The sequence below is a fragment of the Neomonachus schauinslandi genome, chromosome 3 (assembly GCF_002201575.2).
Source record: "Neomonachus schauinslandi chromosome 3, ASM220157v2, whole genome shotgun sequence".
NCBI classification, from domain to species: domain Eukaryota; kingdom Metazoa; phylum Chordata; class Mammalia; order Carnivora; family Phocidae; genus Neomonachus; species Neomonachus schauinslandi.
In genome coordinates, this window is record NC_058405.1 from 184,812,239 (window position 1) to 184,835,415 (window position 23,177).

Sequence of the window (23,177 nt, forward strand, 5' to 3'; positions counted from 1 at the left end):
TTACCTTTTTTAAAGAATCATTAACTTTCAAAGATACATATTGAAATATCTCAGACTGGGCGCCTGGGTGGCTCAGTTGGTTAAGTGACTGCCTTCGGCTCAGGTCATGATCCCGGAGTCCCGGGATCGAGTCCCACATCGGGCTCCCTGCTCGGCGGGGAGCCTGCTTCTCCCTCTGACCCTATCCTCTCTCATGCTGTTTCTCTCTCTCTCTCTCTCTCTCTCTCTCAAATAAATAAATAAAATCTTTAAAAAAAAAGAAATATCTCAGACAAATTAATATAATGTTGGAAATATATGGACACTATATTAGGAAAATTGGGAATATGGATAAAATAATATAATATTGGGAATATGTTTCAAAATTTCCCGGGGGTTGGGAGAAGGAGGAGGGACAAATGAAACAAAGGTGGACAAAGCTGGGGGAAGTGGGTTAGAAGGTTCATTATTCTGGTCTTTCTATTTTAATATATGCTTGACAATGTCCCTAATACCAGATTTTTTTTTTTTTAAACAGCAATTTCAACTTAAAAGTTGGCATCCTATGTAATGGTAAAACACTAGGGTGTTCTCATCATGATCTCTCATGTTCTCATCATGATCAAGGGCAAAACACACATGCACACCCACGGCCATGAGCTAACTAGGGCTGGAAGTTCACGATGCAAAAAGACATGAAACAGTAAAACAGAGAAGAGAAATATGACTAGTGAAAAGGAGGTTATATGATTTGCAGATGATACAGTTGGTTACTCCAAAAAACCCAAACCAACTGCACCATTTCAAATTTATGACAGTGGAGCAAAGAGTCTTGAATGCAAGACCAACACTCATAGGAAGAACAGATGTGTTTTCTTATATGTTAACAATCGATTAGATTACATAACAGTGGGAAAGATCCTATGAAAGTAACCAGAAAAAAATTATTAGGAGTAAAAAAAATGTTAACTAACTAGAATTTAATTTTTTTTAAGATTTATATATTTATTTGAGAGAGAGAGAGCAGGGGAGAGGGAGAGAGAGAATCTCTAGCCGACTCCTTGCTGAGCCTGGAGCCTGATGCAGGGCTCGATCCCACAACCCTGAGATCATGACCTGAGCCAAAACCAAGAGGCGGACACTCAATTGACTGAGCCACCCAGGTGCCCCTAACTAACTAGAATTTAAATAAAAATTTGAGGAAAAAAAAACCACTTTAAAAAAGGAGTAAAAAAAAAAAATTATTAGGAGTAGCCTTACTACTCCTAAGGCGTGAAGAAATATGAATGTTTTTCTTAGTGGTGTGAAACACGTGTTCCAGGGTGGAGCACTGAGTATTGTAACCATGTCCGTCTTTCCAAGTTAACGTTCAGGTTTTAATACTTTTTTTTTTTAAGTTTTATTTTTAAGTAATCACACCCAATGTGGGACTCGAACCCGCTACCCCAAGATCAAGAGTCACACACTTCTTCAACTGGGCCAGCCAGGCACCTTTTAATACAATTCCAACCAAGATGTGGGGGTTCTTTTACATCATTATTGAAGTATATTGACATGTGATAAATTTCACATATTGAACGTGTAAGATGTAGTAACTGGGTCATGCATACTTATGTCAAACCATGACCACAATCAAGAGAGCGGACTTATCCATCACTCGTACCCCCATCTAATCTCTCCCTTCCTTCCTTCTTTCTTTGCCTCCCTCTCCCCCTTCCCTGCTCTTCAGGCAACCACTAATCTGCTTCCTATCACCAATAGCTCCTTTTCTATCTTTTTTTTTTTCCTAAATAAGCTCTACGCTGAACGTGGGGCTTGAACTCACACCTTGGATATCAAGAGTCGCATGCCCTATCCACTGAGCAAGCCAGGTGCACTCAATAGCTCCTTTTCATTTCCTGTTCATTGTACAGATATACGAAGTTTTAGCTTACAATACGAAGTAGCTGAGTTTGCAAATATGAAATCCAAGAATAATGAGGATGGCTATATATATTGAGATGTATTGTATTGTGTATGTATTTCTTGATTGTGGGGACGGGGGGGTTGGCAAGCCCAGAATCCACAAAGGCAGATGGTCAGGAAGGGTGAGCTGGATCTCTCCACCGACAGGAGCTGAAGTACACAGGCAGAATTTCTTCTTTTGGGAATGTCCATGCTGCTCTTTAAAGCCTTTCAACTGTTTGAATTACGCCCACTCAGATTATCCAGGATAATCTCCTTTACTTAAAATCAATTGCCTATGAGCTTGCATCACCTCACAAAACACCTTCCCAGCAACGCCTAGGTTAGTGTTTGACTGAAGAATGGGGGGCTGTCGCTCAGCCAGGTTGACACATCAAAAGTATACTGGATGAAATCACACTGCCATTAGAATATTGGAGACAGAGAAGTTTGACGTGGGGCTCAATCTCAGGACGCAGGAATCATGACCTGAGCTGAAGGCAGACACTCAACCGACTGAGCCACCCAGCGCGCCTATATTATCCACTTTCACTTTTAATAATGAACATGAAAACACAAGAGCCAGCGTTTTTGTGCTGGAAAATTCTTGCGAGTGAATGGAACAATGAAACCAGCAAAACTGAAAGGGCGTGGCATGTCTGTCTCTCCTGCAAATGCGTTTAAAGATGCAGGGGGTTTTGTTTAAGGAAAGCTCAATTCAGAAAAGCTGGAACACTCCCAACCCTTGGATTGGCTATTTCACAATAAGCTTTTATTGAAGCGCACTCTGAAATTGCTTACCCGAAGAAGACTCTCCCACACTGTTAGAGACATGTAGAAGGCAAGGGCAGGTGCACAGAAATTACTGAGCGACTTTCTGGATTGGATCAGAGGAAAACAGTGGATGCAGTTCCCTCGTCAAATGGTGTGATATGTTCTAGAATAGATGACATATCTTTTAACATTGGAAGCTGGTCATTGAGGAAACAGCAGACTTGCATTTTGGAGGAAACCACAGACACCTCTCAAGGGAGTTGCTTGGGGTCACTGTGGGTGTGCAGACGCTTTTCTTACTTTGTGAGTTTGCGAGTTTGAGTGCAAACTACAAAGGCTGTCAATGTGGTAAAAAGGGCTTTTGCCAAAAAAAAAAAAAAAAAAAAAATTTGCCTGGAAAGAAATGCTTCATTCTCTGTTCAGATGGACCTCCTGCAAAACTGATTTTGCAAACTTAAGTGATAGAGAAAGTTCTCCATTGTCATCATTATTCAATGCTTTTTACACAGACAGGCACAGACAATAAAGACGTTCCCCACATCTCTGCAAGATGTTTTTTAACATTCATAAAAGTCATCAACTTTATCAGAAGCAGGTCTCTCAATCACTGCATTTGAAAAAGTTTACCAGGAAATAGGACAGCAATATATGAAATGTTTCTCACTGGCTTTCAAAGGACAAGTCCTAAATCATTTGTTCAAACTAACCACAGAAGTCTTACTATTTCTGAATGAGAAAGCAAGCCCTCTTCTGGAAACCCTTCGAAGGAAAAGATTTTATCCTTGGGTTGGCTTACTTGGCAGCTATTTTTAACCACATGAAGGAGATGTCTTTCTATCCAAGGTCCTGAAATGATCATTTGTGATGTTCTAGAAAATTTACATGTTTTCTTGGTTGAGCTGCCCAGTACAGAAGAAGAAAATTGCTTGCTGCTTTGTATATAAATAGAACTGATTTTTATACTGATTTTACATCTTTGTAACCTTTATAATTCTGCTTATTAGTGATAGTATTTTGGTAGATTCCTTAGGATTTCCTACATAGACAAATCATACCATGTGTGAATAAAGAGTTTTAGCTCTTCCTTCCCCATCTTTATGCTTTTTAATTTCTTTTCCTTGGCGTATTGCACTGGACTTCCAATACAATGTTAAGTAGAAATAGTGAGAGGAGACATCCTTGTCGTGTTTATTATCTTAGGGGGAAAATGTTCAACATTTCACTCTGAAGTATGATGCTAGCTGTGGGTTTTTCATAGATGTTTTTCATCAGTTTAAGTTTGTTGAGTTTTGTTTATTATGAATATTGAGTGTTGAATGTTGACATATGCTTTTTCTACTTTTATTTGGACATTTGTATTTTCTCCTTTATTCTATAATGTGGTGAATTATACCAATTTTCAAATATTAAGCAAATTTGAATCGAGGATACACCCCACTTAGCCATGATGTAGTATCATTCTCATACATTGATAGATTTAGTTTGCTAATATTTTTAAAGAATTTTTGTTTATGTTAATGAGGAACATTAGCCTTTTTATTTTTTTCTTGTAATGTCCTTGTCATATTTTGGTATCAGTGCTCATAAAACAGATTGGAAAGTGTTCCCTCCTCCTCTGTTTTCTGGAATAGTTTGTGTAAGATTGGTATTATTTTTTCCTTAAACATTTGATAGAATTGATTTATAAAGCTGACTGAGCCTGGAGTTTTCTTTGTGGGAGTGTTTTAAATGATAAGTTCAATGTCTTCATAGATGCAGGCCTAGCTATTCAGATTTTCCATTTCTTCTTGTGTCCACAGTTTTGCAAAGTTGTGTTTTCAAAGAATTTGCTCATTTTGGCTAAGTTGTTAAACTTATTAGAATAGAGCTGTCCATAATATTCCCTCAGTATATTTAATATTTGAAAAATCTGTAGTAATATTTCCTCTTTCATTCCCGATATTGACTATTTGTGTTTTCAGTTCTTTTTTCTTATCAGTCTTGCTATTGATTGTACTAATCCTTTTAATCGTTCCAGTGAATTCCTGTTTACCTTGATTTTTCTGTTAATCAATTTTCATTATTTTTATTAATTCCTTTTTCTGCATATTTTGAGCATAATTTCCTCTTCCTTTTTTACCTTCTTAAGCTAAAAACTTAGATCATTAATCTTAAACCTTTTTTCATTCTTTTATAAAGCATTTAAAGTTATAAATTTCCATCTAAACACTGCTTTAGCTGCATCCCAAAAATGTCTTATCACTCACTTTGTAATATTACCTAATCTCACTTGAGGTTTCTACTTTTTTTCTTTAAAGACTTTATTTGTCAGAGAGAGAGCACAAGCAGGGGGAGCGGCAGGCAGAAGAAGAAGCAGGCTCCCCGCAGAGCAATGAGTCCAATGCGGGGCTCGATCCCAGGACTCTGGGATCATGACCTGAGCTGAACGCAGACGCTTAACCAACCGAGCCACCCAGGTGTTCCTGTGGTTTGAACTGCAAGTGTGCTAATGAATTCTCTCATCTCCATTTATTTGAAAGTGACTTATTTCTCCTTCGCTTTTAAAGAATACTTCATAGATACAGAATTGTAGATTGATATTTCTCATTTAGCACTTTAAAGATATTGTTCATTTTGGGGTGCCTGGGTAGCTCAGTCAGTTAAGCTTCCAACTCTTGGTTTGGCTCAGGTCATGATCTCATGGGTCAAAGGATGGAGCCCCTTGTTGGGCTCTGGGCTCCACGCTCAGCCAGGAGTCTGCTTGAAAGAGTCTCTCCCTCTGCCCCTCCCCCCACTCACACTTTCTAAAATAAATAAATGTTAAAAAAAAAAAGATATCATCCATTGTCTTATATTTTTCCTGATGAGAATTCAGCCATCATTCTTATAGATGGTCCTTTACAGGTAATAGGTCTTTTTTGTTTGGCTGTATTAAAGTTTTCATCTTTTTAAACAATTCAGTTATGATGTGTAGAGATGTGGCTTCCTTCTTGGCTCTGTGGGTTGTTTCTCATCCAATTTAGAAATTTTCAAGCATTATTTTTCAGCCCCATTCATTCTCTCCTCCCCTTCATGGACTCAATTACACATATGTTAGGCAATTTGATATTGTCACTGAGGCTCTCTTCATTTTTTCTTCAATCTTTTTTCTCTTTGAGCTTCAGTTTGGATAACGTAGGGGGGAAAAAAGTATCCCCTGAGTGTCTTTGTTAGGTTTGATGAAGAGTGGAGAGCTGTGGGAGCACATGATAGGACCTAAAAGAAGGTATGAGCTAAGTTCATTAAACTGGAGCAGACAGCAAGGCCTGTTCTTCAAATTCCTCTCAGTGTTCCTGTCTTCAGAGATAAGGGTGCTCCTTTCCTCTGGGTACAGGGAAGGCACCTTGCACTTGGGGGGGGTCTATGACCTGCTTCAGGGAAGGTCACAGAGTCCTTCCTACATCTGCCGTTTCTCAAATTCCTTCAGCTTGAAATATTCAATATGCCAAGATGCTATATGTTTTGGGGTAGCATGTCCTGAACTCTGTCAATATTTTCTATTGATCTGTCTTCTGGTTAACTAAATCTTTCTTTTGCTGTTAAGCCCTTCTAGTGAATTTTTTCAGATATTTTGTTTTCCAGTTCTAGGCTTTCCATTTGGTTCTGTTCTTAGAGTTTCCATCTCTCTCCAGATATTCGCCATTTCTTTATTAGATATATTCATCTTTTCCTGAAAATTATCTAACATATTTGGGTGTTTTTTTTAAGATTTTATTCATTTATTTGAGAGAGAGAGAGCACGAGCAGGAGGGAGGGGCAGAGGGAGAGGGAGAAGAAGCAAGCTCCCCGCTGAGCAGGGATCCCAGTGCAGGACTAGATCCCAGGACCCTGGGATCATAACCTGAGGCGAAGGCAGACGCTTCACCGACTGAGCCACCCAGGTGCCCCTATTTAACATATTTGTAACGATTAAAGTCCTTGCCTACAAATTTCAATATGCAAGTTATATGGTTATTGATCTTTTAGTTTTGATTGTGGACTACATTTTCATACTTCAGTGCATGCCTAATTTTTTTTAAAGTAAACTCTATGCCCAACATGGGACTCAAACTCAGAACCCTGAGATGAAAAGTCACATGCTCTACAGACAGAACCATCCAGGCACCCCTAGTAAATTTTTCTTACTGGACATGGCATGTTGCCCTGTAGAGTGAATTCTATCATCCTCCTCTGAATATTATTTTGTTCTAGGAGGCAACTAAATTCCCAAAAGATCACCTTTATAATGTGGGGGCTTAGTTTCAAGGTTTAGGCTTTGTTAAGGTGGGCCTATTTTGGTTTTGCATTTTGCCCTTAGTCCTAGGTTCAGTCCTTATGCCTGGAATGTGGCTGTTACTTCTACAGTATGGCCCTACTAAGTTTCAAAGAAAAGCTTGAAGTGCTTATCAAAACCCTCTAATTGGGCAGAACTTGAGCTCCAAACTCTCTCTCCCTAGCACCAGGCCATGCATCACAGTCAGCTCTTTCACCTCCACTGTTGATTTCCCCTGGGCTAATTAGGGACTTGCCCCAGCATACACAATTTAGGACTTCGCCGAGAATTTGGAGGCCGTTAAGTGTGCAGATTTTACGGCTCTATGTCTCCTGTATTTTCAGGAAAATTTCCAGACTCAAAGTACAAACTGACTCCTCAGTGCAGTAAGACCCCCTTTTCTGCTTAAACTCTGAGGATTCATGCTAACTGAGGGATACCCTCAGGGGGAAAGGAAAGCTCATTAAAGATGGATCTCACACAGTACTCCTGTCTTCTTTCAAGGATGACAGACATGTGCTCCAGTTTCTATCTGCTATTATTTGTCCAACATCTTCAAAAGCTGATTTATATTTTGTACAGGGTTTATAATTGTTACCAACAGGAGGAGGGTTAATCTGTTTTAAGCCACTCCATCATTACCAGAACCAAACTCCCTAGCTTAACTGTATTTTAAATGCAAATACATCTTATCTAATGCATTAGTGAACAAATATAATTCTATCACAAAAGTTGTGCTTAAAAATTTTAATAATTTTACCTCAATATAATTGGTTTCCCTTGTCATCCTAATTTTTTTAAAGATTTTTTATTTTTATTTTATTTTATTTTTTTTTAAGATTTTTTTTTATTTATTTGATAGAGAGAGACACAGCGAGAGAGGGGACACAGCAGGGGGAGTGGCAGAGGGAGAAGCAGGCTTCCCGCCGAGCAGGGAGCCCGACGCGGGGCTCGATCCCAGGACCCTGGGATCATGACCTGAGCTGAAGGCAGACGCTTAACAACTGAGCCACCCAGGCGCCCCTTAAAGATTTTTTAAAGTAATCTCTACACCCAACACGGGGCTCAAACTCACAACTCTGCGATTAAGAGTCACATGCTCCCAACTGAGCCAGCCAGTTGCCCCTGTACTCCTTTCTTTTAAATAAATAATTTTGAGAAAATTATTCTGAGAGGTTCAAAGGCTTTACCAGAATCCCCTATACACAAATGTTAAGAACTTTAAAAATATGTGTTAAGAACTCCTGGCCTAGATTCTCTCCTGCTATCACAGCTTTCCCTGCAGTTGGAGGAAGCAGTTTCTCCAGGGTTCCTTCATTCATCACTTACTGAAGACCTACTCTATGTCAGGCACTGTCCTAGGCCCACGAGGCAGAACAATGAACAAAACCGAGCCCCTCTACTCAGAGCTGTCAGAGACATGTGTGTTCTTTTCACATTTCCGTGTGGAGGGACCAGTAACAGAGGAACTCTCCAGGCCTTTACCCTCAGTTGCTGGGTTACCTGACCTGGGAGGGACAGCCACTGACTCCCATCTATTAACTGGAGAAAATGAGTCTGTTGAAAGGATCTAATCCCAGGGCTGTTCTTTTCTTTCCCTCTCCACCTCAGCCCAGTATCACAAAGCCACCACTCTACTGTGTCTGCCCATTTTCTCAGGATGGAAGGAGAGATCATCTATCAGATGCTGCAGGTAAGCAGGTGGACAGAAGCCACAATGCTGGGGAAAAGGAGTGGGAGGCAAGAGTGTGGTCCTTCTCAAAGTTTGGCAATGAAGGGAAGTGGGAATTACTGGGTGGGGAGGTCGGGTCAGTGGACAATCTTTATTTATTTAGCAGAGAGAGAGAGAACACAAGTAAGGGAGGCAGTAGAAAAAGGGAGAGGGAGAAGCAGGCTCCCCGCTGAGCAGGGAGCCCAATACGGGGCTCAATCCCAGAATGCTGGGATCATGACCTGAGCGGAAGGCAGATGTTTGACTGAGCCACCCGGGTGCCCCAGGGGACCATTTTTTTTAATGAGAAAAGTTTTGGCACTTTTTTAGGGTGAGGGGAGACAGAGATTGAGATACAAAAGAGATCATTAGTGTACCAAGCTCAGAAAAATGGGATAACTCTGAGAAAGGGCACAAGGCAAGTGTTCAATAAAATGGAGTTGTCTGTGGATTCTACAGCATCTCTCAGTGTGCTGAGTGTACTTCCTTGCAGATTCCCAAGCCCCAGCACTTAACCCGAGGATAAGTTTGAAGTTAAGAACACATTGGCCTTGGGGCGCCTGGGTGGCTCAGTCATTAAAGCGTCTGCCTTCAGCTTGGGTCATGATCTCGGGGTCCTGGGATCGAGCCCCGCATCGGGCTCCCTGCTCGGTGGAGAGCCTGCTTCTCCCTCTCCCACTCTCCCTGCTTGTGTTCCCTCTCTTGCTGTCTCTGTCAAATAAATTAAAAAAAAAAAAAAATCTTTAAAAAAAAAAAGAACACATTGGCCTTGGGGGGCACCTGGGTGGCTCAGATGGTTAAGTGTCTGCCTTCGGCTCAGGTCATGATCCTGGGGACCTGGGATCGAGCCCCATGTCGGGCTGAGCCTGCTTCTCCCTCTACTTGTGTGCGCTCTCTCAAACGAATAAATAAAATCTTTAACACACACACACACACACACACTGGCCTGAAACGAAGCCTCAGGTTTCACATCCTTGTGGATGTGCTGCCACCTGCTGGAAGAATGACAGATGCAGCGACAACCATTTGCTAAAGGGAACCGCTTTTCTAAAATGGCTGCAAAATCTTCACCCAACCCACCAAATCCAAAACCAGCCTTCAGGGAGGCCTAGGATTAAGTTATTTGCAGGATTCCAGTCCCTCAAAAGAAACCTGAACGCTCCTCTCTGGCCTTCCAGGGCTACCGACACCCTCCAACCTCATCTCCATTCCACCCAAGTCAGACCACCACCTCTGGAACAACCAGTAACAAGGCTGGCTAGACTGTCACCCTTAATGGTGATGAACCAAATAGAAAGTGAGAATGAACCTTAATTTTCTGCCCACAGCAGGTTTATAGAGGGGCTGAGGTAAATGCCCGGCACACATCAGGCACAGTATCAGGAACATTCACTCTTTGGAATCAGAATTCACTCATTGTAGGTGACTCGGTTAAGCGTCTGACTTCTGCTCACATCATGATCTCGGGGTCCTGGGATCAAGCCCCAGGATGGGCTCTCTGGTCAGCTGGCAGTCAGCTTCTCCCTCTCCTTCTGTGCACGCTCTCAAGAAGTATACATGTAAGAGGAACTCTTAATGGTCCAGTAGGTTTGATTCCCTCCAGCAAGGAACCCACAAGAACCCCAAGTCCAGGGTGGTCAAATCCTATTTAACAGCATTTGAGTAGTACTTGAGCAGTGGCTGTGCTGGGCCCGGGCCTACAGCAACCCCAATTCATGTTCCTAATGGTCAAATACCTTATTTTCAGGTTTAAACCTGCAAGCCTGCCAGACAAGAGTAGGCAACCAGGGCAAGCACCTACATAGGCAAGGCTGTAGGGTCACAGAGGCCCTTGTCATCCTTTGCTGGGTCTCGAAATCTTCACACCAACCTCACAGGCCTTCTTGCGAGTCCAGTGGTGGGGCATTCATCTGCCACTGATAGAAATTTTGAACACCACTCACCTTTGCTGTAATTTAAGAGCTAACAGACTTAACCCACAATATTCTTGATTTGCTCCAATTCAAACTTTTGAATTTAGGCAAACAGGGTGCCAAGGTTTTTTTTTTAGGTTTGACTGGTCAGAGAATGTGCTCCTGCTGGCTTGAGCTTTCTTCACAGCACCAAACTTCCACTGGCAAGCTCACCCTCCAAGGAGGCCATTGGTTCCCTACATCCACAGTACTTGCATCAAGACTGGTTTAAGTCAGATACATGGGGAGTTTAGATTTCCTCATCCCATAGTGCAACTCAAACAGGACAAAACAGAATTGTCCATTTCCTTTAGACTGCCCTCTAAGCCTAAAAAATTCTCCAGTCTGTGTGTATACACACACACACACACACATATATATATATTTTTATATATGTATTTTTTTAAAGGATTTTCTTTTTTAAGCAATTTCTACACCCAATGTGGGGCTCAAACTCACAACCCTGAGACCAAGAGTTGCATGCTCTACTAGCCAGGTGCCCCGTCTACATTTTGACTAGTCTGATTAAAACAGGTGGTTAGAGGGGCGCCTGGGGGACTCAGTCAGTTGAGCGGCTGCCTTCGGCTCAGGTCATGATCCCAGGGTCCTGGGATCGAGCCCTGCATCGGGCTCCCTGCCCTGCGGGAAGCCTGCTTCTCCCTCTGCCACTCCCCCTGCTTGTGTTCCCTCTCTCGCTGTGTCTCTGTCAAATAAATAAAATCTTTAAAAAAAAAAAACACAGAAAACAGGTGGTTAGAGTCCATGGGCGTTTGGATTTGGATGGTTAGGTTTAAAATCTCTGCTCTGTAGCATCTGGGTCACTGTTCAGTAATCCTGTTAATCCCTTGGCAATAGACCTTTCATATGGCCCTTAATTTTTATCAGAGGTAGACGGGACAAGGAGTACTTATATTAGGGAGTACGAACATAGTCTAATACCAAAGTTCTTTCTCATCGGTTTAACCTGAGGTTGTTGGTGGATTTGATAGTTTCCTCCCCAGGCTCACGGTCCCAAAGCCCCCACTGGTCCAGTCATCTGGTACAAATTCTACTGAGGCATTGCCAATTCCAGAGTCCACGCTCTCAGCTGCATGCCTCAGGAGGCCTGACCAATGTGCTCCTGGACCCTCTCCAGAACTTCTTCAGGATACCGGATATCCTCAGGCCTGCTACAAGCAGGGTAAGCCACAGCAGACTGCCAACAAGCCTTTCATGTCACCTTACCAGCCATTTCACCGAAACCCATAGCCAGGATACTTCAAACCAATTTACCAAGCATTTCCGGGAGGGGTGGTGGGGTGGATCTGGAGTGGCAGAGCTGGCTTTGCCATGCTCTACCTTCAGTTATAGTCCAGGAGAAACACTCTAGGAAGTACAAGTCTGGCACCAGAGTTTAGGACTTTTAATTTGTCCCAAAGTTGCTGAAGCAAAAATCATGATAAAACATTCCGCTTTCCTTTACGCCCCCCAACGCAAAAAAACAAAAACAAAACTATTTGTAGGAAAAAAATGGTTTTGTACATGGGAAGAAACAATATAAATTCAAAACTTACAGATAAGGATTAGCTCTATCACTCATCTCTTTAAAAAGTTTATATGAATATCCAGTCAAAACCAACAGGGTATCTCCCTTGAAATGTTATCTATACGAATTTCCAAGTAGACCACAGGACTGTACTGTCTTGGAATGTCCTCAGAAGGCTCTGTCATTGATCAGGTAACAGAGTAAAAACCCCAGAGTCCTTTTCTTTCAAACAGAAGAGGGAAAGACAGAGGGATGGAAGAAACTATTCAAACTTCGTCTTCTTTCCTTGTGGCTTGTGGTCTCCCCCTCCTCCTCTGCCTCCTCGGAAGCCTCCTCGCCCTACAAGAAAGCAAGACATCATTAAAGAATGAGTGCAAAGCTGCCAGGAATCCTCCCCTCCCCAGAGTGATCAGTGAGAACTTGGGAGATTGAGGCTCTGAGCACATTCCGAAGTGCATATGCCACAGTATCCAGGGCATACAAAAGGAAGCCCCCCAGCTTTCTTACCTCCAAAGCCTCCCCGGCCTCTGCCACCAAATCCACCTCGGCCTCCTCTGCCACCACCTCGGCCTCCAAAGCCACCTCGGCCTCCACCACGGCCTCCAAAACCACCTTCACCCTTAGGCTTGGCCCAGTCCAAAGTAACTTTGTTTCCATCAATTTCACCATCTTCCATGGCCTCCTTGGCAGCTTTCGCATCTTCCTCACTGTTGAAGTCTACAAAACCAAACCTAAAATGCCAAATGAAATTGCCCATTATAGAATACATACTGAACAAGGGCCCAGATTAACCGCACATGCTAGACACTGATCCCATAGGAAGTAGACTTGCTCAACTGAAAAAAGACCCAAGTAATACAGTAAGCTACCTATGGAAGGTTGAAAACTGGATTTACTGACTGCTTGAACCTCAGAAATGTCTCACAAACAGCAAAATATACCTCTGCGAAGACAGAAGGTAAAATAATGCTAACTGTGAATTGTCTCTTCTTCTCGTGCGAATCCATAAACTGCCACCAAACGACAGAAAGGAGCTCAATGAGAAGATTTGCTAGATGGGAGGTCTCCCCTTAGCAGACACTGAACATTCCCTGCTCATCTTACCCTTTAGAAGACCCAGTCTCCCGGTCAGTGACTATCCTTGCCCGAACAGAGCCATCAAACGACTCCTTTAACGTCTCTTCTGTGGTATCCTCAGACAGACCTTTGACAAACAAAGTTTTGGACGGCTCTACGGAAGAAAAATTGCACATTTTACCTAAAGCCACAATTCGTAATAACCAGATGCTGGCTTTCAATAATGTCCAGTGTAAGACTACTGGCCAAGAATGCGCATCTTAGCAGATGCTAGCCTTTCACTTAAAGGCTGAAAAAAAGCAGGTAAAAAGCAACTTAGCGAACTAGTGCTGAATTAAAACAAAAGGCATACAACAGCCACCACCATCTTAAGCTTACGTTGATTACTAGAGCAGCTCAGATCCTGTCTCAGATCCTTTATGGAAAGCAGGAGAAGCAATGCAAATAAGGCAGACAGCAATCCCTAAGCAGGCAGCTTTTTACAATCACTGCACAGGGCAGTAACCAGGGGCAGATGTACTGCTCGGAGAAGACAGCTGGATCAGAACTTGACTATCTAGAGGAATTTTCTTGAGATTTCATCAATTATTTTCTCAGATAATCAGTCATCATATCCAGTATCCTTCACTCAGCAACAAGAGGAAAACAAAAATGTTCATCTCTAAATTGGACCCCCCCCCCCAAAAAACCACCAATGCAGCAATGCACCGAGGAGTGCTGACCCACAACACCACGCCCTATTAAATATAACTCACGGCTTCTGGCATTAGGTGATCCTCTGGGTCCTTGCAACTCCAGTCTGATTGCTCTGCCCTCAATTTCCCTTTTATTACAGGAATTTAAAGCTTCTTTAGCATCTTCAAATGAAGCAAATTCTATAAACGCATACCTGCGGACGAACAATCAATACTTAGAGCAAGTTACCAAGCACATAGCTCCTATGCTGTTATCTAACGCCACCAAGCCTTTTACCTCAAGGAGATAAACTTAAGTCATGCTCTTTATACAAATCTGTGGAGCAAAAATGATTCAGCTTCCAGTAACAGCCAGGAAAAAATAATTTTACTCCCCCCCCCCCCCACTTTTAGATCTATGCAAGACCTTCTTAGAGCCCATAATTGATAACCTAAAGATACTAGTTATTTTACCCTTTAGATTTGCCATTTTGGTTCTGGGGCACTTTAATAAAAGTTGCCTTCTCAAATACTTCCTGAAGGGTTTCTTCTGTTGCATTGTAAGAGAGGTTGCTTAAAACCAGTGTTTTTGATTCACCTACAAAAAAAAAAAAAAAAAAAAAAAAAACGCCAAATGAAGACTCTGAAGCAATGGTCCCCAAGTTTAGTCACAGCTACAACACCTTACTCAAGAACTTCCACACTGGGAAGAGTTAACATACCAATGTTGATGCAGGTGGACTTCCACCTGTTAATACTGAGCACTTGTCATGCACGGTTTCATTCCTGTTACCTAGAGATAAAGCTACTTGTCTGCATCTTCTTAGAACATTCTAATTTAAAAACGCACACCAAGTAAGTAAAAAGCATACATATCAAAGGAAGCTAATTTGTCTATGTTGTAATGCAAAAGGACTTCGTACAGCTCTCACTCAAGACTTATTATTACAAAGAGGTGTAACTTGTTTGATGTCAATCTACAAGATTTCACCCATCAATCCTGGGATTCCCGAAATACTCACCACTCCAAGTGCTATTCTTGCCGCCTCTAGAGTCGTGACTTTGACCCTTCTCTCCGGTGTAGAACAGGGAGATAGCCCGCCCATCTATCTCTGTGCCCTGCTTTTCTTCCAAGGTTTTTTCTGCATCAGCTTCGGTCTTAAATTCAATATAAGCAATCCTGCAAAACAGTGGGGGGAAAAACCATATTCTTCTAACGCAAATGTTTTAATCTCAGCAACAGAAACCTGTTTGAAATGAGTACAATAAAAACGTTCTTTTGTTTCAAACAAACTGAAATGTTCTGGTTTTCTGCCATCTTCCGCTTTTCAATTAAAACTTTCCTCCCATACTACACAAGGTTGCCAAGTACACCTAGAACATTTGTTCCTGGTCTCCCCACCTCACTGCATAACTATTACTTACAAAGCTCAGCACATTGCACAGTACTTTATACATATCAGCTCGCCTTTTAAAATCACACTATGGATTAAATCTATTATCTCCACTGTACAGACAGGAAATGGAGGCACTGATTAAGGATTAATTTGCCCAGTATCACACACCTTGAAAGTGAGATCAAAATTTTTTATGAAATCAGGGAAATGCATTAATTTAAATAAAACTCAACATTCCATAGACACAAAACATACCCTTTACTCTTTCCATCCTTGCTGACTAATCTGATCTCCGCAGCATCTTCAAATACTTCTTTTAATTCATCCTGAGTAACTTTGTAAGGCAGATTTTTAGCCAAAAGTGTTCTTGCATCTCGATCTAGATAAAAAAGACAAAACTAGAAACATGGCCTAAAAGACACTCTCCTCACCCACGAAGATCAACTAATGGAAAAGTTCTGTTCAAATAATTTGAGATCCTACAATATATAAGGCACTCTGCTATATGGAGATGCAGCAGTGGAAAAACACAAGCTGCTGTCGTAATTGAAATCAAACTTTGTGTTTTTTTTTTTTTTTTTTAAGATTTTATTTATTTATTTGAGACAGAGAGAATGAGATACAGAGAGCATGAGAGGGAGGAGGGTCAGAGGGAGAAGCAGACTCCCCGCCGAGCAGGGAGCCCGATGCGGGACTCGATCCCGGGACTCCAGGATCATGACCTGAGCCGAAGGCAGTCGCTCAACCAACTGAGCCACCCAGGCGCCCTCAAACTTTGTGTTTAATACTTAGAACGGAGCTCAAACTAAAACAGGTGCTCAATATTTTTTGAATTAAAAAATTATCAACATACATTTTGAGACATGGCAAGTGAACAGAGAGAAAGTAAAGGATACAAAGAGAATAGCTGGGACCTAATCTAGTTCCAGTGAGGAAAAACCTCTCTATATTAACCAATTCTTTTTTTAATGAAGTCTCTTCTTGCTTACCTGACTTGAGAATTTATATCACCAGCAAACAATGGATTTAACAGTTGAACTCACTTAATCCTCACATTATAAGGAAACCCAAAGGAAAAAGCGAAACTATTTAGTCTGGCCACTCAGCTCCAGCTAGATACATATCCATTAATAAGTTAGAGAGCACGATCACAATTACCTAAAGCCTTACATACCTTTCTTACTGTCTTTTCCCTTTGGTTTTTCTAGTTTAATTTCGTTGCCAAAGACTTTTAAACCAGTGAGTTCCAAGGCTTTTTCCAGGTCTTCAGCAGATTCAAAATCCACATAGCCAAACTTCCTTTAAGGCGGTAAGATGAAAAAAGCAAAATTATGAGTGGGGGGAAAACCCCACAAAAACACAACTACAGACCACATACTGGGCAAGCAGTAACACTAATGTGAGGATGCAAACAAGGATTAAGTAAAAAAACACCTACAGTATTAACAGAAATCAAGGCTCTATAAACTGTTGCTACTACAGCGTCAGGTATAATAAATACTGATGCGAGTTTACCTTTCAGGTCTTATTAGCCATACTGCTCATAACAATTGATATTAACGGACAAAAGAACCTGTTTTAAGCACTAAGAAAATCCTATCTAAAAGCATTAACTATTACAGCTTTTCAAATCCAGTACTCTTACACATATACATATTTTTAAAAATTTTATTTGACAGAAAGAGACAGAGAGCGAGAGAGGGAACACAAGCAGGAGGAGTGGGGGAGGGAGAAGCAGGCTTCCCGCCAAGCAGGGAGCCTGATGCGGGGCTCGATCCCAGGACCCTGGGACCATGACCTGAGCCAAAGACAGACACTCAACGACTGAGCCACTCAGGGGCCCCAAATCCAGTTATTTTTAGATGGTTCTAGAAACACAAGCATCAAATCTCGTAACTTATTAAAAATTTAGTAATATAACAAAACTTAAAAATTTTGGAAACTTCAATCTGGGATTTTATATTTTGATAATCTAGTAACTTAATTCATTAATGTCTAATATTTGAAGACTTGCAAACCTAGAAGTAATGTGCAGAACTCCCTCATACTCACCTAGACACACCAATTCTGACATCCACAACAGCAAGATCATTTTTAGCAAAAAGGTCACTGATGCCCGTTTTTAATTCAGGGGCAGATTTGCTGAAGTTCAGGTTTCCAACAAAAAGATTGAATGATGTAGTTGGTTCTGTAGCTGTGCAAAATATAAATTCAAATTAGTCTACTTGTAAAGTACGGCATAAACTTAAACTTCCACTATGCCATTTCTACACAGAGCACATCAGACATCACAATATCACATCAGGTTTCAGTATTAAGTCCCTTTGTTGTTCATCACTTGTGCTATCAGGCATCCTAACCCTCCCCAATCCCCCCCATTCCTGTTACCTTCTACTTTCTGCTTCTTGGCTTCTGGAGCTGCTTTCTGTTTGGCCATTTCCTTCTTTCGTTTTCCAGGTGCTTCTTTAACAGGCTCTGAACAAGATTTCAAACAATCTGGTTACACCAGTGAGTACCCACACATAACGAAGTGCCTCCCCCCACCCTTTTTAAGTTACCTCTGTACCCAAACATGTGGCTCAAACTCATGACCTCACAATCAAAGAGTTGCATGCTCTACCAACTGAGCCAGCCAGGCGCCCCTTGAAGTGTCTCCTTTAAATAAAATCTTTAGCAGTGTACTTCAAAATCTAACTTGATTACCTTCCTCTTCTTCCTCATCCTCCTCCTCCTCATCTTCTTCCTCATCATCATCCTCATCTTCCTCATCCTCCTCCTCCTCATCTTCATCCTCATCATCATCCTCTTCATCTTCGTCCTCAGCTGTGCTCTTGGCCTTCACAGGAACAGCTTTTGCAGGGGCTTTCTTCCCTTTGGCTGGTGTAGTCTCCATAGCTTCTTCTTCAGAGTCTGAAAGTGATGCAACTTAGTCAAAAACTCAAGAGAATTCTACCAAAAAGTGTTAGTTCTAGGAAAATCTAGAGGAAATATAATCCTATCAATACCACTGTGCTTAGCAAATTATGGAAGGGATTAACAGATTGATTGGAAGCAAAATCCCCCATTATGAAAAATACTCACAAAACGTGCCACTTTAAGCTATTTCTCGGGCAAGCAATCATTTTGGGTAACTTAAGTCTAGTGTACCACAAACACCCCCAGAAAATCCCTGGAATGGTTTTCACCTAACTCCCAGGTTGTCATGGAACATGTAGCATTACTACCAAAACCTCACCCCTAATGTATCTTACAAAAGTAGCCCAAGAACTAATGAAAGAACTCCCTACCATCTTCATCCTCATCTTCATCCTCCTCCTCATCGTCTTCATCCTCCTCCTCATCATCCTCCTCCTCATCATCTGAGGCGGGGGCGGCAGCAACTGCTTTCATCACCGCTGGCTCGAATTCATCCTCATCTTCATCCTCATCCTCCTCGTCCTCCTCTTCACTGTCATCATCATCTTCCTCGTCACTGTCTTCCTTCTTGGCATTCTTACCATTCTTTGCTCCCTTGGCTGGGGTGGCTGCTCCTTTCTTACCAGGGGTTGTTACCAATGCCTTGCCGGGTGTGGCCCCCTTCTTGCCAGGTGTTGCTACTGCTTTGGCCGGCGCAATCGTCTTTTTGGCTGGTGTAGCTGCTGCCTTTTTGCCAGGGGTGACAACTGCTTTCTTGGCCGGTGTGGCAACTGTGACTTTTTTTGTTGGGGAAACCATCACCTTCTTTGCTGGAGTTGTGGTAGCCTTCTTGCCTTTTTTCTGAGGAATGATAACCTGAAGAATAAATAAAACCAAACATAAGTCTGTTTCCAAACCCAAAAAGACAACCTTGGTCTCATGAGTGAGTACTAAATTCTGGAACTGGTTCTGGCTCCATACCACATGCATTTTATGTATTTTAGCATGTTAAACTATAGGGCCATGACACGGGTCCTTCCATGTGCCTGAAATGAGAACCTTCATCTTCAAATACTCAAGCATAAGGAACCCCTCTTAACAGTTCAAATACCTCCATCATAACCCCATCTTTAAAGCAGCACAGCCTAACATGGACTCTGACAACAGACTGTGTGGACCCCACCTGCCACTGTGTGACAGCCTTAGGCAACGCTTTAAAAAAAATTCTAAGCCTCAACTTCTTTCTCCTCTGTGAAAGATAATAGCACCAACCTCCCATATTGTTAGAGATTATGAGTTGACATATGTAATTAGAAGTCTTGCACATAGGGCGCCTGGGTGGCTCAGTTGGTTAAGCGACTGCCTTCGGCTCAGGTCATGATCCTGGAGTCCCGGGATCGAGTCCCGCATCGGGCTCCCTGCTCGGCAGGGAGTCTGCTTCTCCCTCTGACCCTCCTCCCTCTCATGCTCTCTCTCATTCTCTCTGTCTCAAATAAATAAATAAAATCTTAAAAAAAAAAAAAAAGAAGAAGTCTTGCACATAAAAAGTTCTTATTAAGTGCTACTAAATCATTTAGAAGTCCTACAGTGGGTGGTGGTATAAAGTTCATTGAAGGTTCATTATTAAAACCAAAAAATAAGGGCGCCTGGGTGGCTCAGATGGTTGGGCGTCTGCCTTCGGCTCAGGTCATGATCCCAGGGTCCTGGGATCGAGTCCCGCATCGGGCTCTCTGCTCCTTGGGAGCCTGCTTCTCCCTCTGCCTCTGTCTCTCATGAATAAATAAATAAAAATCTTTAAAAAAAATAAAAAAATAAAAAAAAATAAAATGAGTATCAAATACACTGGGCAGTTAGCCCTTGCAAAATTAATACAGGTGAGATCTTAAGCTTGATAAAAACCATTATTCACCTACATCTAAGTTACACTTTTTGTTCACTGCTGGTTTTATTGGGTAATGTATTATCAGTAAAACTTTGATTAAATTCTACACAAGAAATCTGAGCACAAATACAGTAGTTGTCTTTACAATGAGCAAACAGTAGCCAGGAATGGTAACAGGTTAACACAAAGAGAGGTGGCAACCCTCAACCCACACCAAGAGGTACAGTAACCAGTATCACAAAGCTCATATGCAATGGAATAGAGACTAAATCCCGCTTGGAGGCTGGGAAAATAATTAAAATAACAATAATAACTACTATTATTATTCTGGTAAAGCTAACCTCAAACCTGAATACAATGCACAGCAATACCACTTAACAGTTAACAGTCCAGGCTGTTTATTCAACTAGTATGTTAGGTTAACATACTCAAACTAGAAAAATGTCACTACTTAACAAAACATGTAACACCAAGCCCTAAACAGTGCTCATGGAAAGGAGACTCCCAATCTTTTCTCTCAAATTCAAATACTTACCTATGTCAACATGTCAATGAAGGGCTTGGGAAACAATTACCTCAGCAGGCCATGGATGAATGAATATAATCTTATTTTTGTCAGTATTTTCAGACATCTAATACCACCTGTTTTAACCCTCCATTTCATAGTTGAACACACGACTCCATTAAGTCATATATAATTACCTCTTCTCCACTGCTATCATCATCTTCATCTTCTGACATTTCCTCATCTTCACTGTCTTCTTCTACCTCCTTTGGGGGAGGAGCCATTTTCTTGGGGTCACTTTGATTTTTACCAGCCTAAAATAGACATTTAGCGCATTACACCTACAACATCTCAGACCATTCATATTTTGCCATCATTCTTTAGAGTAAAAAGCAGTCATCTCCCTTTCTTAAAATCCGCCTTTCCTGCCGCCAGATATTAAATTAAAAATGAAAACTGTCATTGAGGTCAACGTTAAAACAGAAACTGTCAACCCCCACCCTATTATTCCTGTCAGGTTTTACAGAAACGACCCAAGAATGAAAAGGCAGCTACAAAGAAAATTATCTCCCTCCTCCTCCTGCCTTCGTTAAGCACATCCGTTTTTAAAACTGTATTTGCAAAATCAACCATTACCTCAGACGTGAATTTAATAGACTACAACTGGCCAATTTTAACGGCCAACGATCTGTAGCCCTTCACCGAGGGCGGGGAACTACACCTGAAAAAAAGCCTTTGGTAAATTCTGGCACCACATCCTACACTGTCGCCTGAATCCAAATTCGGGGGAGGATCTTTAACTTTTTTTTTTTTTTAAGTCAGACCTTAACCTCACTACCTTTGGTCTTCCCATGAAGTTCTTTCCCGTGGTAACAACCCCGCCCCTTCCAGACCCGGCGGGACCACGTGGGGATACCCCGCAGGTCCCCATGTGCGCGCAGCACGGCACAGAAAGCACGAGGCTGGGCCTCCTCCTGGAGCCCACCTCGTGTCCGCCCGTCTGGCCGGAGCCGACATCCCGTGGGCCGCAGGGCCTCCATCTAAAGCAATCCCGCCGCTCCCCGCCTCACCGCCAGATCCCCTCCACAGACGCCGGGACACACGCGGCGCGGCCCACGTGGCGGGCCGCGCGCTGGGGCACGTGCGTCAGGAGGCGGGGCCCTGCTTGGGCCCGTCGCAGGAGTTTGGCATCATCCCTCCACCCCGGGGCCCAGCGCCCCCTCCCCAATCAGTCTCGAAGTCTTTCCGCGCCCCATCAACCACCCGCGGAACCTCCCGAAGCTCTTCACCTCGCCACCAAATAGCCAAAGGCCGCGAGACCTCCCCACTAATCGCGCGAGACTTCCCGCAGCATGGCGCCCTCGAACGCGCCCGGGACGGCGCGCAGGCCCTCCTCCTCGCGGCGCCGCGCGCGCGCTCCTCAGAAAGCAGGCCTCGACGTCCATGCTTGCGCAAGCCGTCTTCTTACCTTTGCGAGCTTCACCATGATGGCGGCTTATGCCGGCAGAGTGTGTGGCGAGCGAGTGGCGCAGACGAGCCCAGAGGAACCCAAGCGACGTCGATGGCGGCCGCTGGTACAGAAGATCCCGGAGCGCGTACACTTGGCTGCTAGCTAGAGCTCGAGACTGAGGCGAAAGACTGAGCCTGCCCAGTAATCGCCTCTGGAAAGGCGACGACGGCGCCCTCGTGACTCCGTCTCGACCAATCAGAGGTTGCGCCCATCCCCTGGACCAATCGCGAGCCTCTACCCAAGAACGGCGCGGGGCGGGGCGCAGGCGGGAGTGGGCAGGCCGAGGCGGGCAGGGGAGGGGGAGGGGATTCGGTGGCGGCGCCCTGGGGGCGGGACTCGCTTTGTGCAAGGCCGGCGCTGATTGGGTAGTGAGAACGCGGTTCCTGAAGTGCCCCTCCGCGGCCCGCTTTCCGGACGCCTGCGCTGTGGGACGGACGATTTTGGCGCCGCTCGCTCCCGAGCCCCGGGCGGTTGGACCGGGGTGGTCTTGGGTTCCCGAATGTGTCGAGGTCCTGTCGACTCGGGAGGCCTTGGAGATGCTACGCGGCTCCGGCCCGCTCTCCACGCTGAGCCGCCCGGCGGCCGTGGAGAAAGCAGTTCGCCCACCGTTTCCCCGCTGATGAGCCCGAGACCTCCGGAAATTCAGGGACCACAAGGTTCACAGCGCCCTCCTTGGGGGCCCATCTCAGCCCCGCCCGCCAACCGACCAGGGCCAGAAAATCCCCGCCTACAGGTGGTTCTCTCCCGGGCCACGTGTCTGAAGCTGCCTCCTGAGAGCTTTTTTTTTTTTTTAATACAGTCGCGTATGTTGTGAGCAGTGTACAGATAACACATTTAATGTCAAGTAAGCTCACGCACTAGGTATTTCTCCCAATGAGGAACAGGCCCAGAGAGATAACTTTGTGGTGGTCACCAGGTGTCATAACTGGGGTGGGGAGAGGAACCTGACCAAGCACAGAGCCAACCAACCCTTTGACCACTCACAAGTTCCCTTTTTGTTAATTTGGGACTAAAGCATACATTAAAATGTGACTGCGCATTCAGTATCACCAAATGGCCCAGGAGTCGATCAAAAGCCAAAG

General features: G+C 43.4%; 1 protein-coding gene and 3 non-coding genes across 6 annotated transcripts; all 4 read right to left on the reverse strand.

The window, feature by feature from the left end:
- Positions 1 to 12,017: 12,017 nt before the first annotated feature.
- NCL (nucleolin) lies at positions 12,018 to 22,338 on the reverse strand. Of its 3 annotated transcripts, XM_044913451.1 has the most exons (15): positions 22,054 to 22,338; positions 20,783 to 20,899; positions 19,015 to 19,074; positions 18,591 to 18,654; positions 18,007 to 18,213; positions 17,692 to 17,778; positions 17,356 to 17,497; positions 16,478 to 16,602; positions 15,559 to 15,682; positions 14,929 to 15,086; positions 14,381 to 14,504; positions 13,988 to 14,121; positions 13,260 to 13,386; positions 12,663 to 12,886; positions 12,018 to 12,494 (listed from the first exon to the last, which is right to left on the reverse strand). In XM_044913451.1, the coding sequence occupies exons 1-15, from the start codon at positions 22,069 to 22,071 to the stop codon at positions 12,418 to 12,420; spliced, it is 1,788 nt and encodes a 595-aa protein (XP_044769386.1). In that variant the 5' UTR covers positions 22,072 to 22,338; the 3' UTR covers positions 12,018 to 12,417. The 3 variants fall into 3 exon arrangements, with proteins under 3 accessions (XP_044769386.1, XP_021546010.1, XP_021546011.1); XM_021690335.2 differs by having other exon boundaries at positions 18,591 to 19,074; positions 22,054 to 22,260; XM_021690336.2 differs by lacking the exon at positions 22,054 to 22,338 and adding an exon at positions 21,222 to 21,614 and having other exon boundaries at positions 18,591 to 19,074.
- On the reverse strand, positions 13,070 to 13,203 carry LOC123324469. Its single transcript, XR_006539834.1, has one exon. It is a non-coding gene; the product is annotated as a small nucleolar RNA SNORA75 (small nucleolar RNA).
- Positions 13,769 to 13,849, reverse strand: LOC123324482. Its single transcript, XR_006539845.1, has one exon. It is a non-coding gene; the product is annotated as a small nucleolar RNA SNORD20 (small nucleolar RNA).
- Positions 17,580 to 17,648, reverse strand: LOC123324479. Its single transcript, XR_006539842.1, has one exon. It is a non-coding gene; the product is annotated as a small nucleolar RNA SNORD82 (small nucleolar RNA).
- Positions 22,339 to 23,177: the final 839 nt, after the last annotated feature.

Bases quoted from the DNA above. Each gene is read 5' to 3' on its own strand.
- NCL (XM_021690335.2), bottom strand. The intron at 17,779-18,006 runs GTAATCAAGTTA...AATCTTGTTCAG, and splicing joins GGATGAGGAAGAAGAGGAAG to AGCCTGTTAAAGAAGCACCT. The intron at 12,887-13,259 runs GTAAGATGAGCA...TTGGCATTTTAG, and splicing joins GAGACTGGGTCTTCTAAAGG to GTTTGGTTTTGTAGACTTCA.